Raw genomic sequence first — 18,622 nt, 5'->3', positions numbered from 1 at the left:
TAATAAGCACTGTTTCAAAGATGATCAAATGTTTTTGCTTGTCCAAACATGTCAAAAAAGCCAACAATGTCCATGAGGTGTACTTATTTTTTTCCACATCACCCATTGTATACAGGTTAAGATATTAGATTACAGTTTCTAGTATGTTGCATTGTAAATATATACGTACACCACCTTTGCAATAGCCAACAGCTCAGGTTCATTCATTCATCCATTTTCTACTTATTGCTTTTCCTACCCTGCTGAAAAAACCTCTACTATTAATCTACTTTGTTTACATCAGAGGTAATTTGAAAACAATTGATTAGAGACATATTCATTTAAATTGAATTCACTATATCAGAAATCCATTAGACCAAACTTTACACACACCGAGTTGACTGTCTTTTTAAACAGTATGAAGATTTCACTAATTCATGAAATGACTTTTACAAGCTTCTGATTTATTAATTGACATAATTAGGTGTAAATTGGGAGTGCACCTGTGGTTGTAAAAAGGCCTATGTTTAGTGACTGTCATATGACAGCCAAACAGTAACTTAGTTTCCCAGGAGGCACCGCTAACTACAAACATGGCCGCTAAGGACTACACTTCCCACACACGCACACGCTCACCTTCTCCGGAGTTCTAACTACACACACCTCCACCCAATCTCACACATGCTCACAACATAACATATGAGAGACTTTGGGAACATTAAGACTTTGCGAAGTAAACGTTCAGTTGACTTGCTCTCTATCCAAGCCTTAGTTCTCGTGTTTTGCCAAAGTGACTTTGACCATTGTTTTTGCTCTCGACCTTGATTCTCTGCCTTGCCTAGTTTTGTTTGTTTGCCTGCCTCACCCCTGCCTGTTTATCAACCATGGACTTTGCCTTACCCCTTTGGATTATTGACGTTTATCTGCCTACCTGCACTTGCTTCCGTCTCAGCCTACAAAGCGTGACAGTGCCTTTTATGCCCTTGAAACCATGGGAAAATCCAAGCAACTCAGCCAAGACCTCAGAAAAACTATAGTGGACTTCCACAAATCTGGTTCCACCATGTACAAACAACTTGTTACCACAAGCATATATACAAACAATTGCACGCAAATATTAATTTTTTGGGACCACACAGACCACAGTCCTGCATCATTCAGGAAGGAGGCACAAATTAACTCATGGATAACCAACTTTGGTCTGAAAGGTTCCGCTGAACCCCAAGACAAAGGTACTGGTGAAGAAGTAGAATACATCTAGTACCAAAGTTTGTGGATCTTAAGTAAGTCTACCTCAGGGATGTCCAGAAAGGGCTAGTTATGGCCTGAAAGACTGTTGTGCAAAAAAGTATTGTGAGAAGCATGTGGAAGGCTACCCCAAGTGTTTGGTTCAAGTTCAAGCAATTAAAAGGCAATGCCATCAAATACTAACACAGTGTATGTAAACTTTTTGACCCACTGATATAATCTGAAATAAACTTGTCTCTTAACTATTAATCTGAAATTATTTCTTATATAAATAATGTAGATATGCAAATTTATGATGACATATTTGGAAATTTGGGAAATCCTGTTTGGGAATTTGGGACATATTTCCATTGGTTAAGGCCTTTACTTTCATCCTCAATGACACATTTAAAACTTATGTATTTGTAGCATGCTTATTCATAGCAGACATCAAATTTCAATAACAGGATGTGAAAGAAAAAAAATCTCCTAATTCATCTTCATTGTCTGCTTTATCCTGGGCATGCAATCCAGTCCTCAATCCTGGGAATACTGGGCAAAAGGTATACACCCAAAATGAAGTAAAAATTACAGCAGAAAACCACCATTACAAAGTAGCTAGTAACATTTTATAATAAATATTTTTTGCATAAGCAGTATAAGACAGGATTTTAAAAAACATTGACATCAATCTCTATTTCCTCCCACATTATACTAAATAAGAATCTCTCTCTCCCCCTCTCTCTATCCCTCTCTCTCTATGCCCCCAACAGATTATTGTTAAGACTTTTAAGACAGTCTTTATCTGAACCAAATTGCATACAGTTGCCACCTTATTGCATACACTGAATTTAGAAAACCTATTATGTTCTATATTCACTTGTTGGTCATTTTATTAGGTATGTTAACTAAGTATGTGCATTTTATAAGTAGGGGGTGGGGGCTGGGGTGCAAGAAAGAGAGAGAAGTGTTTTTAGGGGAGAGAGACTGTCAGTTGGGCTGGATGAAAAAAAAAAAAACTCTATTAAATTACTTTGGACCACCTGGCAATAAAGCTAGGAGTGAGAGGGCAGAGGGCTGTGATATGGAAGATGATGAATATGATGAGTGTGTTTGTTTTGTGCCACACATATTTCATGAATGTTGTTCATTGACCTTTCATCTGCCTGCCTGTCTTTACACTCAAGAAAGCATATTGTTGGGAGGAGATATGAAATAAATGTATTCTTATTAGATATTGTAGAGGTATTTATGCTTATATTCATATGTTTATATTTAAATTATATTTACCCCCCCCCCCCCCCCAATAAGTAAATAAATAAATAAATGAATGAATGAATGAATGAAAAAATCCCCAACTATAGTCCCCCCAGTATATTTGGGCCATTTCCACCACTGAGTATAGCTACAATTACTGACAACCCCCCTCATCCATGTTTTGTCATTGAAAAGAGACCACAATAACCAGATGCTCTTTGACTGGTCACTTCACTCCACACCAACCCCAGCCAACGAAAATGACAATTACAGTCAGATCTGGATTGCAGCCACTGTGTCTCATGTTTTATTTCAGCTTCATCAACAGTGCAATTTCACTTAATGTGTCAGGGAAAATTACACTAGTATTATAGTGGGGGAAAAAAGCTCGGACTGCAACCTAACTCACTTCACTCATATGTGTGGTATTGCCTCCTTGTGAACACAATCTGCCAAATAACATGTGCAATAGGAAACAGGATGAGATACCAACTTTAGGCCGTGTTCGATCTGTTATATGGCATACTTTAAGTCAAATTCATAAAAACCTCAGATATTTACAAGTATTTTCACGGTTATTGCGACCTAAAATGTGTAGCATTTGGTGGTTAAACTCAAAAGTGATGCAGTCAGCTGCTAGAGAAAGGCTTTAAGGTAGGAGAAATGCTTTAGCCTTAAAATAGGAACATGACTTCAATTTAAATAGCAGCACAACTAGTTTAAAGTGGCTAGTATTACGTCAGCCAGTTAAGAATTAAAAGGTTTTTTGGAAAAATATTAATATTAAATGTATTCATTTATAATAATATTATTAATAATAAATAAATTAACCAAGTAACAAGCTTAAATGTTGTTAGTTGCCAGTTTCCATTTGCCTCTCCATACTATATATTAGCTAAGGTATATTTTGCATCAGTCTATACTCTAAGTCCTCATGTTGTTTCAAACTGTGTAGTAGGTACTGCTTTTGCATGGGTTTTTATAACTAGCAATCTGAAATGTGGGTTTAAAAAGAATTCACACCTTTCATCTGAAATCATTTAATTTAAAAATTAAAAATGTTCTTTTTGGCAATTAATTTACACACAATAATCCACAATGCCTTTTTTTTTTTTTTTTCAAATGTATTTAAAATTTTGTGAGACCTGCTTTAACATACGGTGCTGAATGCTGGCCACATAAAAAACAGCAGACAGAAAAGCTAAGTGTAAATGAAATGAGAATGCTGAGATGATCTGCAGGATTGACACTCCTAGATAAGGTTCCAAGCCAATATATCAGGGCAGTTCATATCAAAGTCAGATCACTACCTGAAAAATTGACTGAAGCGCGCCTACGATGGTACGGACATGTGACGAGAAAACCAGAATAGCACATGACCAGAAAAGTGCTGGTGCTTGGTACAGGAAAGAGAAGCCATGGAAGACCCTGCCTTATATGGATGGATGTTATAAATAAAGACCTCGATAGAGACAATATAGAACCAACGACGACCAAGAACAGAGCAATCTGGAGACAAAAGATTAGGAGAGCCAACCCCAAGTAGATATGGGAAAAGACCGGACAAAGAAGAAGATTTAAAAAAGGGAAATATTTGGTTTTGCTAAGTATTCAGACCCTTGGCTAAAGTACTCCAAATTGTGCCCAGGCATATCCTGTTTACTTTGATTATCTTGAGATGTCTCTAGAATTTCCTGGACACATTCATTTGATTGGACACGATTTGGAAAGATCCCACAATTCACAATGAATATCAGACCAAAAACTAAGCCACAAAGTCCACTGACCTCTCTGTGATCAAATTGTGTAGAGACATAGATCTTAACATGGGTATAAAACATTTCTAAAGAGTTCTCAGGAACACAGTGGGCACCATCATTGTGAAAGGATTAAGTTTGGGAACACCAGGACTCTTCCTAGCGCTAGTGGTCCAGCCAAACTCTGTAACTGGACTAGAAAGGCCTTGGTCACAGAGGTGACCAAACATCCATTGGCTGCTCTAACAAAGTTTCAGATGTCCTCTGCTGAGATGTGAGAACCTGCTGGAAGGACAACCATCTCAGAAATACTCCATCAATCAGGTCTTTATGGTAGAGTGGTTAGATGGAAGACACTTCCACCAAAAGTAATATGGCAGACAATTAAAGGACTCTGAGAGCATGAGAAAAACAGTTCTCTGGCCTAATCAGACAAAACTTTAAATCTAGGGACTAAACTCCAAGCATTACATTTTATGAAGACCAGCAGCTGCTCATCAACTGACCAATACCATCCCTGCATACAGAGAGGTCCTACAGAAAACTTGTTCCAGAGTGCCCACAACCTCAGATTAGGTCAAATTAGGTCAAAACAATGCTGGAGTGGCTTTGGGATAAGTCTCTGAATCTCCTTCAGTGGCCTAGCCAGTTGAACTCCACAAAAAAGGAGATACTTGAAGATAGCAGGTCACAAATTTTCCCCATCCAATCTGGTTGAGCTTGAGAGGATCTGCCAGGAAGAATGGGAGAAATGCTCAAATCCAGGTGTGCAAAGATATACGGTTAAGGTTATGCCATAGCTTTGTTGGAACATTAACATTGCCCCCTGAGGGACATGGGAGTAACTGGAGCAAACCAGAAGGAGGCCCTGAAAGAACTGGCTGAATAGGCTGAAAAAGCAGCTTTTGGGTGAGGAGCAGCTGGGTGAGGAGAAATGAGACGTGTTGGGGTAGTAACATCTAACCCAAGCACTAGTTGCAGGGAGACATCCCGCCACTTCTTTGCTGTCAGGAGATGTTCCGGGGTTAAAGGACTGAAATATTGAGTGGTGATACCCAGCTGATGTCCCTGCAGCTGACCTATGCCATATGGAACCAGTGGCACTTAGCATGCATTAACAGTGCCAGTGGGTCTTGCACTGCAGTGGGTCACTCCCAAGTGACCTTAGTCACTGGGGAGGCCTGTATGGTTTTGGTTGCATTAGGCATGGTGGCAAGGCTGAAGGAAGTGGCAATGCTATGGGCACCGGAGGAGGTGTGACAGGCAGTACCAATGCCATAGCAAGTCAACCTCTACCTGTGTAATCAATGTTATGTTTAATACATCTAGATGTAAATACCAGGAAATAAAAGCTGACATCCTAAACTATCGTCTCATATCCATGCTCTCCCAATACTTTCAGAGGGGACTGTATGTAAAGCAAATCTAAATCTAATAACTCTATAAAACAACAATACAAAAAATGTGCAGAAGTGATGGGGTCCGAATACTTTCTGAACCCACTGTACGTACATATGGTGGGCAACATGGCAGTAGTTGAAAAGTGGAGCTAAATTGTCCCAGACCTTTGGCATGCAGTAACCTTCAAATGTTAAACCACATCAATATTAGTGAATTAGTGAGCAACAAACTAACATTTTAAGTGTTTTATAGAAATTAATTAGGAGCATTGTACCTCAAAGTGTGCACTTGATTCCTGTAAGCATAGACCATTGCACAGTGGACATTGAAAGTTTGACTGTGTTGATCATTTTGGGTACTGATATACCCTCATTCATGCAGTTATCCAATCAGCCAATCGTATCACAGCAGTGCAAATCTGATACAGGTCAAAAGCTTTAGTTTGTCCATCAAACATCATATTATGGAAGAAATATGATCTCAGTAACTGTGATTGTAGCATGGTTGTTGGTGCCAGATGGGCTGGTTTGAGTATTTCAGAATTTACTGTTCTCTGGGATTTTAACACACAACTGTCTCCAGAGTTTCACAGAATGGTGTGAAGAACAAAAATGACAACAACAAAACCAATAGTAACTATTTACAACCTTGGTGTAAAGTCCAGTTTTGGGTGAGCCTGTGCCCACGGTATACACATATTCCTGTTAGAATCATACAGTATTGAATTTCATGCATAAAGAAGTAGTATTTCAGTGTATTCAGTTCATTTCAAAAGATGGCACAGAGCATATGCTCTAGCTTGAGGTGGTCCTTTTTCTTCTTCTATTTCAGTAAGTGTAAATTATTTGCTTTTACATGCATACTGGTGAAAACTGTGAAATATTGGGTCTTAAATGCAATTATTTGGCTGGTATAGTGTTTAATCTGATGGTATGTGCAATATAAGAAACATGAAATTAATCCATGCAAACGTGAAAGTTTAATTAATCTCCTTTGCAGTACAGAGTTTTTAATATACAGTACATGTCTAACCGATGAAAGCCACACAGCATGTCCCATTGTCACCTCACAGCTCCAGGGTCGCTGGTTTGACCCTGAGCTCAGGATATTGGTTTCCTCCCAAAACTTATTATTTTCCTCACAAAAGTTCCTAAAAACCTGCCACTTGATGGACTGACTACTCTAAGATTTCCCCTAGGTATGAATGAGTGTGTAAATGTGTGTATGCATGGTCCCCTGCATTGGACTGGCATCCTCTCCAGGTGTATTCATTATTTAGATTGAAATGACAAATGACTTGTGTATAATATATATATATATATATATATATATATATATATATATATATATATATATATATATATATATATATATATATATATTTCTTTTTCTGTCATTGGTATGGGAGAGGTGTGAAAAAAGTAGTATTTGTACAGTCGGTTGAGTTAATTTATATAATACCAACTTTGGTTTCTGTCAATGTTACGTGTGTAATTGTGGTTTTTTCATTGTTATGCTTTTTCATTATTAGGTTTTTCTAATGTGTGATATTAATGTTATTCTTTGATTTCCAGTTTGTTAGCATGGTTTTCTTGGCAATGGTTAGCCCTGTAAGAATGACTATTGTGTTTTCCTTTTTGATGTTGATCCCAGATGTATCTCTAAGTATAGTGAAGATCAGAGTGGGATGGTGCTGTTTAGAAAATTAGATATTTCCTCAATTTGTTCCCGGAAATGCTTAACTGGCGTGCAATCCCATACGAAATCTATGTAATCGTCTGGTTTATTTTGTGTGCACTGCGTGCAGATATTGGATTGCCTGTATCCCAGTCTATACATCCTATGTGTAATAAGTTCTATGTATTATTTTGTATTATATCAGGTGCAGACTAGTGTTATTAGCTATGTGGGTCATGTTCTGTAATATTTGTGGCCAAAATCTTCTCTGGGTGTGATTGCTAAGTCATCTTCCCATTTTTACATGGTATGGTAATTGAGTAGTTGGATTTGGATGTTATTTATATATTATTTTATATATTTTGCATAGTTGTTGGTGAGATATTTATTAGTTCTAGGGGGAGGTCTAATGTGTTGTCTTTTAGTTTGATTTTAGAGCATATAATGGATCGGAAATGTTCATTTGCCATGTTTCTTGGCTAGATATGGAAATGATGTTGTTTAGACATTTGTCTTTAAGAATACCTTTAATAAATACCTTCTTTAATAAATACCTTTTTATACCCATGTGGAGATGTTTGTTATCTTCCCTGTGTTTGCAAAGTCAGAGTTGTGCCATATGAGAGTGTGTTTGGTTAATTGGAGTGTTGAATTTATAATTTTATTTTAAAAAATCCACCAGGCTGTTAAAGTTGCTGCAATTGTTGGGCTTTTGAAGCATGGGTGGCATCTGATGAATGCTCGGTCTGAGGTTCTGATTTTATATGATCCACATCTAGCCAAATCTATTTTTTCTGACCGGGTTTTATCCATTTAATTGGAGTTGTTTAGTGAGGTAATATTGTTGAAAGTTTGGGGCATCAAGTCCTCTGTGATATTTGGGTCTTTGTAAAGTCGTTAGTTTGATTCTTGGAGATTTGTTTTTCCCATACAATTTAGTGATCTACGCACTCTCAACCGCTGTATCATGCTTTTAAGGATTTTACTCGACATATTCCCATTGGTTCCTGATTTTCCGACACCCTGTAGATGAATAATCAATGCACACAAATGATTTCAGTTCACAAGTCAATGTGATACTTTATTCATAAACCTAAGACCATATATAATACTGTATAAATACTCCAATATAATCTACATCCTTCTGTTATTTCAATAATAATAACAAATAAAAATACAATAATAATAAAAAAGCCACAAGATTATATTTAACAGGCTGTACAAAAATAAATAATGTTTGGATATTCTGTACAAAAAGATGACACCTTCCCGGAAGGCACGAGAGACTTACTTATGAAGTAGTAGCAGGAGAGAAGTCCCTCACCCTCCATATATGCCTTCTAACACTAACACACACGTACACGCACACACACAATCACTTCAGTACAGAAACCATGTTTTTTCGCATTTCGCCACTCTATCTTTGTTAGTTAATGATGGGGTATGCTTTGAAAACTTAAATACATCAACCTGTATACTAACTGTGCAGCTATAATTACATACATACATAAAACCTGCTGTGTATTGTAGCAGCTTGTGTGTTTTGGTGATCTGAGATGCTGAACAATGGTTTAGTATGGTTTCACTTACTGAATCCCTGCTTCTCTCTGTCCCAGCCAAATACTAATAGATTCCAATATATTCACATCTAATGGCCTTTTGTTTATTCTATGGATGCTCTCATATGTTTTCCTCTCATATAGCAACTATCTGTCCAGTCCAGCTCAGACAGACAGTAAAAATACATAAACTAGAGCTTTACATACAGTCATTCACTCTAAAAACACACTCACACTCAATGACCTATATGCATGTCATTAGCACCTAAAGCAGCCGAGGTGTCCTTATAGTTTTTTTATACTCTTCCTCTATCCCAGCTTTTCAGACAGGTACACAGTGTGCCAGCTTTGTCTCCTGCACCCAGTGTTGGAGAAGTGGGAACTGTAGTGCTGGTTCAAGATTAATTGCAGTCACCGTCATAGGGGGCCCGTTGGATCCCAAACCTGCACTGCTCTGCTTCAGACAATGAATAGCAGAATTTACAGTCAGGGATTGCCTTTAGTCCTACCCAGTCTTAACAGGCACTCTGGATGCATATGTCCAACAAGGGTCGTGGCCGATCTTTTGCATGACAGGTGTCATGGGGCAAAACATGGCCATCGTGACTCACACAGTGCAGCTGACGTTTCCGGAAGCCTCTGCCGCAGGTCTTAGAACAGGCTGACCACTCACCCACCACCCAGGATGGGCAGGAATGTGTGGTACAGGGACGAGAGGAAGAAGGACGCAGCTCTTCGTGACAATCTTGTGAGGGTCGACCCTGAAAGTCTAGACAGAGGACATCCCTCTTCTGTGTACCTACACCACAGGTCTGTGAGCAGGGTCCCCATTCACGTAGTGTCCACTCTGCACCTCCTGCTTCTCTGATGGCATTGATGGGACGTCTGTTTGCGGAAGCAGGGCGTGGGGCAAAGTAGCTGTACTTGACACGGGGCCGAGGAGAATCACCTACAGACAGTACCTGGACCGTCAGTGGCTCTGGAAGAGGAGTAAAGCTGCGGAGGCGCTCAAGAGAGGCTGAAGAACCGCTGTAGCGCAGAAGTGCCCCTTTAAGAAAGATGTCAGTCTCCAAAGTTGTAAGCTTGTAGTCACCATTTAGTAGGTAGGTGCCATCTTGCCGGCGAACAGCCAGGTAGCTGTTGTCATGTCGACGACCACCAGTGGCTCGCTGCTTGACATCGAGGTGGGTGGCACCTACAGGGATTGTCACAACATCCTGATAGCCAGGTCTGAAAGCAGAAAACATACAGGTCATCTTCTGAGCTTGAGGATTGTTAAGTGAACAAGGAAACATATTTATAGGTGTTTGCTTACCTTGCATACTCCAAGGATCCAGACACTTTCTTGCAAGTGGATCCGTCCCCTCCACAGACGCCACATTTATCAAATTGTTTATCTGAGCCAATCACACGGTCACATCCAGCCTTAACACATTGACCTTGAACACAAACAGAGGTGGAGTCGGGGGTGCATGGAGTTCCATCCTCCACCTGAGGGCAGCACAGAGTCAAGTATTATGTCTTGTTTCTGAACTTCATTTACAATCCTGAATTATTTTATATACATGATCACTGCATAATTGCATTATCTACTAAGCATTCATACATACCTTTGGCTTGAGGATAAAGAAGTAGCCCGTTCCCTTTGCTCTGCAAACCAGCTTACAGCGGTCCTTGGGTGATACACCAGCATACTTCGGTACCCATTCAACACCCTCACTTGAGCCAAACGTTACATGGGAGGAAATGTCATTGTGAGCCAGACACTGCTCTTCACGGAAAGTTAAACCTGGACAGAGGATCAAAAGGTAATGTAAGCTACAGACCTAATACACAAGTCATGATCAGTCATGTAACATTCTTGAATTACAACTCTTACCATTGCTGTCAGGGCAGTCTTCTGTATTGCAGGATCGGTACTGAACTCTTTTACCCTCACAGTATTTGCCTCCATTCCTGGGCATAGGGCTGTCACATTCCCTAAAAGAGTACTGCACACCACCACCGCAGGTACGTGAGCACTCACCCCAAGGTCCCCAATTTCCCCATCCTCCATTGACAGGGGTCTGTGAAGACCACAGGGAAAAACTATTAGACAACTAACAGACATCTTGTTTCTAATGCAAACACTACACCAAATGGTGCTTACCTTATAATTTGCTGCTTCACGACTGCTCAAACACTGGCCTGCCATACAGTAGCTGTCATGCCCACATGGAGTTCCATCAGCCCATGGAAAGTTCTTGGTTTGGCACACCAGAAGACCATTTGCAGTAGTGACAGTGCACCAGAGAGCTGTACAGGTGGTGCTCAGGTCAGGGCAATGCTGTGACTCCTCACCAAATGTGAGATGGCACTGATGGTCAGCAGTGTACACTGAACCTGGCAGGGCTTGTGGTAACTGCTGGGGCTTCTGTGGCTTGTCAAGCAGACACTGACCATGGCCATTATCCAGGAAGGTGGTGATCATCAGTGCACTGCATGGAGACCAGGGCTGCAACTGGTTCAGGTTGGAAAGAGTAGATGCCATCATGTGGGAGCCCCAGCTGTCACCATTGATGTTAGCACACTGCTTTGCATCATCGTGGGGCATGTTGAACACATGACCTACAGGAAAGTGAAATCAGCTATATAAGATTTTGAATGTTTCATAGTATAATTTTATACCTTTATGCTGTCATTGTTTCAAAGGCAGAAGACATTTAGAAGATCTTACCTAGTTCATGTGCAACAGTGAAAGCTGCCTGCAGTCCATCATCCTCAATGACGGAGCAACTTCGTTCTGGATCACACACTGTGCCAACATCAGCCATTCCTAATGTGTCACAAGAGTGAGCACCACATAGATCCTAAAGAAGGGAGATTGAGAAATATGAAAACAAGCCATTTCAACATCCAATTCTAACCCTAATTTCAGAAATTAATTAATATTTATTTCTTGGTTTATTTATTTATTTATTTATTATTATTTACTGTAGACTTGATTCTTACTTGTCTAGTGAACAGTATGGCGGTGTCATAATGTTCTGGGTGACGATCGCTGGGAGGGTTGTGCTGTTTTTGCCATTGGCAGAAGTTCCTCAAGGTGAGGGCAGCATTAACTGAGACATCTGGCCCCTGTTCTTCATCATTTATCACCATAAGTTTTACCACAGACAGTGTAATAGAGTTATGAATAGTTGGGTGGCGGTAAAGGCGAGAAGCTACTGCCATTATGGTTAGCAGGTAAGGCTTCAGTCCCTCTTTGTGGAACTCTGCCATTGACTGATCCGCCACAATCATGATTTCCATATATCGTGGGGTGGACACAAAACGACGGGCCCGATGATGTGCTGAAACAAGGACAGGATATGGATATTTATCATTAAAAAGACACTAAATATTTGACTGATAAATTGCAATTGACAAATAATAGGCTATTCTTATTTAATTGGAGAATTTGTCTATGAAGCAAGAGAAGCAGACTGAGTAGTGCCTCTTATTATGGCTCACCTTCAACTAAACCTACGTAATAAGTTACACTGACGTCTTTAACAGTAATGTACGCCATCCGCAGTCGTCCCGAGGGAGATGTCTGCGGAGGCTGACCTGCGCAACACGCGCTATCAGGAGGCGAGTTTCCACGTTTCACCAGCTCAGCTCAGACCCTCCCTCCTTCTACCACTCCCTCCTACGCAATCACAGAGCTCTACCCACCCTCCCCTTTTCTCTCCCTCTTCCAGTTAACCCTAAACTCACTTGTAGCAAGTTGGCTTCGTTCCCTTAACCGCCCAACTACATGTATTCTAATGCACACTATAGTTTCTGAAGAAAATCAGTGATTCTGCGTCAATGGCAACCCAAATGCCTAACTTGATATAATTCATTAGTTACAAGTAAGACTTTTGGTCATATAAAGCTAGCATATTAAATGTTAATGGGAACAATATTTGAAGTTTGAAAGACCCTACCTTGGGACTCATTTGGAGTTGAGGCGACCTCTTTATCTGATTTTGTCTCCTGGTGAACAGGGACTTTGTCCTCGTCCTCTCTGACACCGCACTTGGAGCCACCGACCTCGCCGTGGAGCCGCCTATTTCTCCGGCCAATGATGTGCAAGTCCCGGCTCGAAAAACTGCTTTCACCGGTGGTATTCGCGGGTTGAATGAAATACTCTTCACCAGCATAGTTGAAACCACCCCTCAGTCCATGGCAGACGTTTAGCGCGACCGCAGAGTGCTTTTCTCCGTTCACAGTTCCCGTGTAAAAGCAGCGCGCCTCCCCCGAGCTGTCAAACCCCCGCTGGCCCTCCGGTTTCCCCACCACATGGAATACAAACCCAGGCGCCAGGAAAGTCTGATCCGGCTCCAACTCCAGCACCATCTGTTCCCCAAAGATGTCCAACCGATAGAAAAGCTTTTCTGATTCTTTCTCCTGAGCCTCTGAACTTAGAGGCGACTCCTTTTTGCTCATGTAGGAGTCGAGTCGAACTGGTTTCAGCGTGGTTTCCTCCCATGCGCTCTGCGCCGCGTTAGCGCACAGAGCAGCAATGAAACTTAGCGCAATACGCACAAAAAACATCATAATCCTCCAAGAAATACGTTCAGTTTTTTTTTTATTCTGCAAAAACTGACAAAGTCCAGGTGCGTGGATCACGTAAACTGAATTTCACAGAAACTTCTAACCTATTAAAGCTAAGTTCTAAATAATCATAATAATAAAAATAAAAATAAATCCAGTGCAAACTCTATATGAGTACCAATGTAAAAAATAAATATAGCAAATTTTTGTACCCCCGTGAATTTCTTTCTTTCTTTCTTTCTTTCTTTCCTTCTTTTTAAACTAAATTGCAGATTAGTTCCTATGCAGCCTTTCAGAGCAAGGATTCTTTTCTCACGGACGCAGTCAGCTGTCTGGCCTGCGACAGTTTCCTTTCCCTGTCTCTCCTTTTCTCTTAGGCTCGAGCACAGCTGGCTATATATGCCCCCAACAGGACCACCCCTTTCCTGGAGTCCTTTTGATCTGGCGACTACGAAATCTCGTGCGCAACCAAACGCAGCAGAGGCCTGGCGCTCGGCCACAATAATTAATCACAGTAGAGTAGGACGTTGCTGGCCTAGAACACTCGCCCACTTCCCACACACACGCACCCCTCGACCCCCACCACATCCGATCCCCCCACCCCCTTTTTTTGCGCATTTAACCTTTGGGATCGGACAATTTAGCCCATACCATTGTAACATTTTATACTATGTAACTTTTTATACCATTGTAACATGTTATACTATGTAACTTTTTATGCACCAGTCACTGTATGATATTTTAAAAGCCCATTCCATAACATTGCACATCTTTTTTTTTTTTTTTTTTGTATAGGACAGTAAATGGTAAAAGAGGGATTAAGTTAAAGATTGGCAGGACAGGGACGGCAGGTAACTAAGCCAGTTCTCTCTTTCCTCTCTACGTGCAGACTGGCCGGGTGGAACAGAGGGTTTAGACGGCGAGAGCACAGCTGCCAAGCTGTTTAAGGTGGAATCGTTTTGCTGAAATGTTTCTTCTCCTCTCCTCTCCTATCCTCTTCCTCCTCCTCCTCTTCCTCCTCCTCCTCCACCTCGTCCTGCGTGCTGAAGTAGCTAAAACCCCTTTCCACTTAAAAAAACAAAACCTCAAACAATTAATCTGAGAGAAACTCTCACACCCACATGTGTTTTAGGAAACGTCTATTCAAACGCTAATTGTATTAAGAAGTAAATTAATGGGGTCTGTTTGGCGACGGCACTGGATGGTGAAAACACTGAGACATCCAAGAACAAAATGTCTTAAAGGGAACATAGATTTAGATAGCCATCACTGGTGTCGAAATGTCCTCAGCTCTATTCAGTGCAGGAACACACCGTGCCTTAAAGCTCACATGGAATCCCACCTCTCTCTTCTCTTCCATCTGATGAAAGTTATATGACAGAAGTTTTTAAACCTGGACCACACCAAACCTATAAACACAACCACCATGACGTTCTGCACGTGTACTCAAAAGCTTCAATCTAGCTGTTTCCTGTTTCTATGAGTCATGTAATCGTAAACTATACGTTTTTTGTTTGTTTGTGTGAAAGCAAATCGACCTCGTAACAGCTGTCCATGTTTTGCGCAACAGCTTTGAGAATGTCTGGTCCACCTTAATATGCAACAAAGTCGAGTTTGTTTGTATTATATACAACTGCCCACCAGATGGCACTCAGGGATCATGCAATAATGTTCTCAATAAAATCAGGACTTCTCATTGCTGCCCTTGTGAGAGACAAGCATATGAAGATGAGATATTAACTTAACAGCAATGCACATATTTTAAAATATTACATGTTAAAAATATTAAATGTAAAACTCGTCATGTATATAATGCCATTATTATCTTTTACCTTTATTATTTTACTTCCTAATATCCTTAATCCTAAAAATAAATAAACAAATAATAACAGCTGTGTGTGGAACCGTTTCTGATATATGGCATTAGGCTACTGTTCAGAAGATCGTGAGTTTAAATCTCAGCATCGCCAAGCTGCCACCGCTGGGCCCTTGAGCAAGGCTCTAAACCGTAGCTGTATCCTGTCTCAACTCTAAGATAGTTTGGATAAAGGCAAATGAGTTAAATAAAACTATTATATAATTATATGTAAACACTCACTTGTTGGACTGCATTTAAAGGTTCCATCTAGTGGGACAACTGAAGAACCTTTAAGGCTTTGAGTTGGCAATCGGTGGAAAATTACACGTTAGAACTTGTCACAGTGGACCTGTTTGGATACACACAGACCTCTTTTCCTGTAAAGGTCAGCCAATGCTCCCAATTTAGTTCAGATAATATATAAGAAATAACATATTGAATTATTTTCTGTAAAATTTCATATCTGCAATGGAGCCACATCCACAGCTACTCAGCATCAGAGATGCCACAAGGTGGAACTAAAACTTCACATATGATTCTGTCGTGTTTCACTGTGTTCACCCTTTCATGTGTAGCATTTGGCACAACACCATGTATAATTTGTGTGCTTATATTTGTGTAGGAAGAAATAATGATGGCAATGCCTTTAGAGACACTGAATACACCTATTTTGTGAACAGGAAAAAGTTTATTCCTGTGCTGTATTTAAACAACACACAAGAAAAGCCGACAGCAGTTTTCCACAGCAGCTTTCATTGAAAGTAAGTAAAGCTGAATGTAGAACTTATTGTGGAACTGTCATTAAGGTGCAATGCTTTTTAATGAACCTAGTCAAAGTAATGATGAATAGCCTCAGTCAGTACTTTAAGTCAGTACTTACATTTACAATGACATTAAATCATTTGGCTCTTAAGTGACTTACAATTAAAACGGTCAAATCCAAGCATACAGCCAAGCGGTTCAGGGATAAGGGCCTTGTTCAAGATACCAACAGTGTTTTTTTTGGTCAATCCCAACTTCAATTAACATTATAATGAACTTTGTGATGAAAAAAGCAGCCATTTTTAGTGCACTCATCTCCCAATTGGCCCTACCCACAGCATAGCCATGTCTGTGGCTGTCTCCAGATTGAGGTCTTGGCATTTTGCATAAATTACAGTAATTATATCCATAAATTAATAAATGCACCAACAGCGAGGTGTGAGATGGTTTCCTCTTATATGTGTCTCTCTTCATACAGTTTTCAACATTAGCTTTGTATGTTACAGTTTGTGCACAATTTTTTCAAGCAGATACGGCCATCTTTTCTGTTTTAATGATGGCTGTGTGTCAAATGGTGTATGTTTCCACTGTGTGAGTAAAGTATTACTAATATTCAGATGATACAGAAAAACACCACAACACTACTTAAATTCAAAACCAAAAACATAGATATTTTAGGGCATTTTACATTTTTAAATTAGTTCTGGGTTAGGTCAGTGATGGAAGTTACCTCATAGTAATTTGCCTTTTTTGTTCAGTAGAAAATCTGTTTGATCTGAAGTGTTACAACCCTCCAAAAATCAAGACATAGTGTACAGTATGTACTATGCAGTGCATAGCATGCTATTTGTCTGTACAGGATTTCACTGAGTTTGTTTTTGTGATTGTTGCGGCCAAAAATGCTTGATTTTACTGCAGCTTTTTTTCAAAATTTGCAATGCAATTTGTGGAGTTTTTTTTTTGTGCTTTTCTTGCGGAAAATTACTTTTAATTGGTGAAATTGTTGTGTGCGGTCTTTCACAGTGATGTTTCTTGGTAAATGAGACCTTTTAGCTGTACTCATGTTCGACACACGTGAATCGAAGAGGGCTTTGACTGAATGCGCGTTGTGATGATGTCACATGGCTCATTGTGATAATGGCACGTGACACATCCTGGCCAAAATCTGTGGAAAAATCTGTGGTAATTTAGAAAAACTGCAAGCTGCTGCAAATATTGTGGAGTTTCCTTGATTTTGCATTTATTTTTGCGATCATAATATTGCAAAATCCTGGAGGGACTGAATTATTGAGTTTCATTTTAATGAAAAGGGACAAAAGTTATCTTTGGCTGGGGTCAGAGCTTATTTCTATGCTGGAATAATGAACACAAAAGCCTTAAGAGAAGAAGCTATCCAAACCCACATTTTTCTTTGAAAGCATCCTTGTCCTCAAATTCACATAAAAAAAATGTTTATGTATATTTTTCCATTTATTATAAAAAGTCCATTTGACAACTATTACTATTATACAGTAAATAATGGAGAGACCTTACAGAAGTATTGGCACCCTTCACTTTTGATTTTTATTTTGACTTTTGATTTTGCTCTTATCTGACCATAACACATAGTGCTAATTGTATTTCTAATGACATCTGGTGAAGTTCAGGTACTGCATTTTGTGAGCTGCTCTCAGGAAAGTTATAAAACATAAAACCTGACCAGCACCACAATCAACAGTCAAAAATAGTTAGATAAACCATTTCTCCTGCTGAGAGGCAGATTTTAGTTAAAAGAAATGATTGTTTAAGAAAAGATCGTTTATTTTCTGCAATTGTTTTTTGCTCATTTTATGAACTTCACTAAATACTATTAGAACTACAATTGGCACCATGTGTTATGGTCAGATGAGAGCAAAATCTATGCACACCATCAGCAACAAAAAGAAACATAAGGGACTGCATACAGGGAAAATCAACTGATACCCCACTGTAAAATATGTAGGTGGATCAGTGATGCTTTGGAATGTTTTGTGACTGGTGGATCAGGGGCTCTTCAATGGCATCATGAATTCTGCAAAGAAGCAATATATTTCAACCCAGAACATGGTTACCTCTGCCAGGAGGTACAGATTTAGCTATAGAAAGCTTTCAACAAGATGATGAGCTAAACATACACCCAAATAAACATGGAAATGGAGAAAGAAACAAACAAAAAAAGTTTTGCAATGACCATCTCTGTGTCTGAATTTCTTCCTACTGAAAATTGAAGAGGGGTGTCAACATGCACAAACATAAAAATACAAATAAGCTTAAAATGTTCCGCATGAAGCAGTGGCCCAAGACCCTCTACAGTTGTTGCCAATCTTGTTAGACATGACAAGAAAATACTGTTGTCTTCTGGACAGTCACAAAATATTATTTCTATGTGTACCAGTAATTTTGAAACCGGTTATTGGTAGAAAAGTATTTTGAACTACTTAAAACATTTTTGTGTTTGGAAATTAAAAAACAACAACTATATAATGTCCCTATACAAAGTTCTTTTCATGAAGGGTGCCAATAATTCTGGAGGGCAGTGTATGATCACTGATCAATCATCAGTGTAT

The 18,622-nt window shown here is 39.7% G+C and overlaps 1 protein-coding gene across 1 annotated transcript; it reads right to left on the bottom strand.

The window, feature by feature from the left end:
• Nucleotides 1-8,358: 8,358 nt before the first annotated feature.
• On the bottom strand, nt 8,359-13,834 carry adamts1 (ADAM metallopeptidase with thrombospondin type 1 motif, 1). The gene is made up of 8 exons (XM_053615412.1): nt 12,808-13,834; nt 11,849-12,189; nt 11,574-11,706; nt 11,007-11,464; nt 10,737-10,923; nt 10,468-10,646; nt 10,173-10,348; nt 8,359-10,087 (listed from the first exon to the last, which is right to left on the bottom strand). Exons 1-8 carry the CDS (start codon nt 13,418-13,420, stop codon nt 9,373-9,375), a joined length of 2,802 nt encoding a protein of 933 aa, XP_053471387.1. The 5' UTR covers nt 13,421-13,834; the 3' UTR covers nt 8,359-9,372.
• Nucleotides 13,835-18,622: the final 4,788 nt, after the last annotated feature.

Source organism: Ictalurus furcatus, chromosome 26, assembly GCF_023375685.1.
Source record: "Ictalurus furcatus strain D&B chromosome 26, Billie_1.0, whole genome shotgun sequence".
Taxonomy (NCBI): Eukaryota; Metazoa; Chordata; class Actinopteri; order Siluriformes; family Ictaluridae; genus Ictalurus; species Ictalurus furcatus.
The sequence above is the reverse complement of the archived record's forward strand: the minus strand, read 5'-3'. Positions and strand labels throughout refer to the sequence as shown.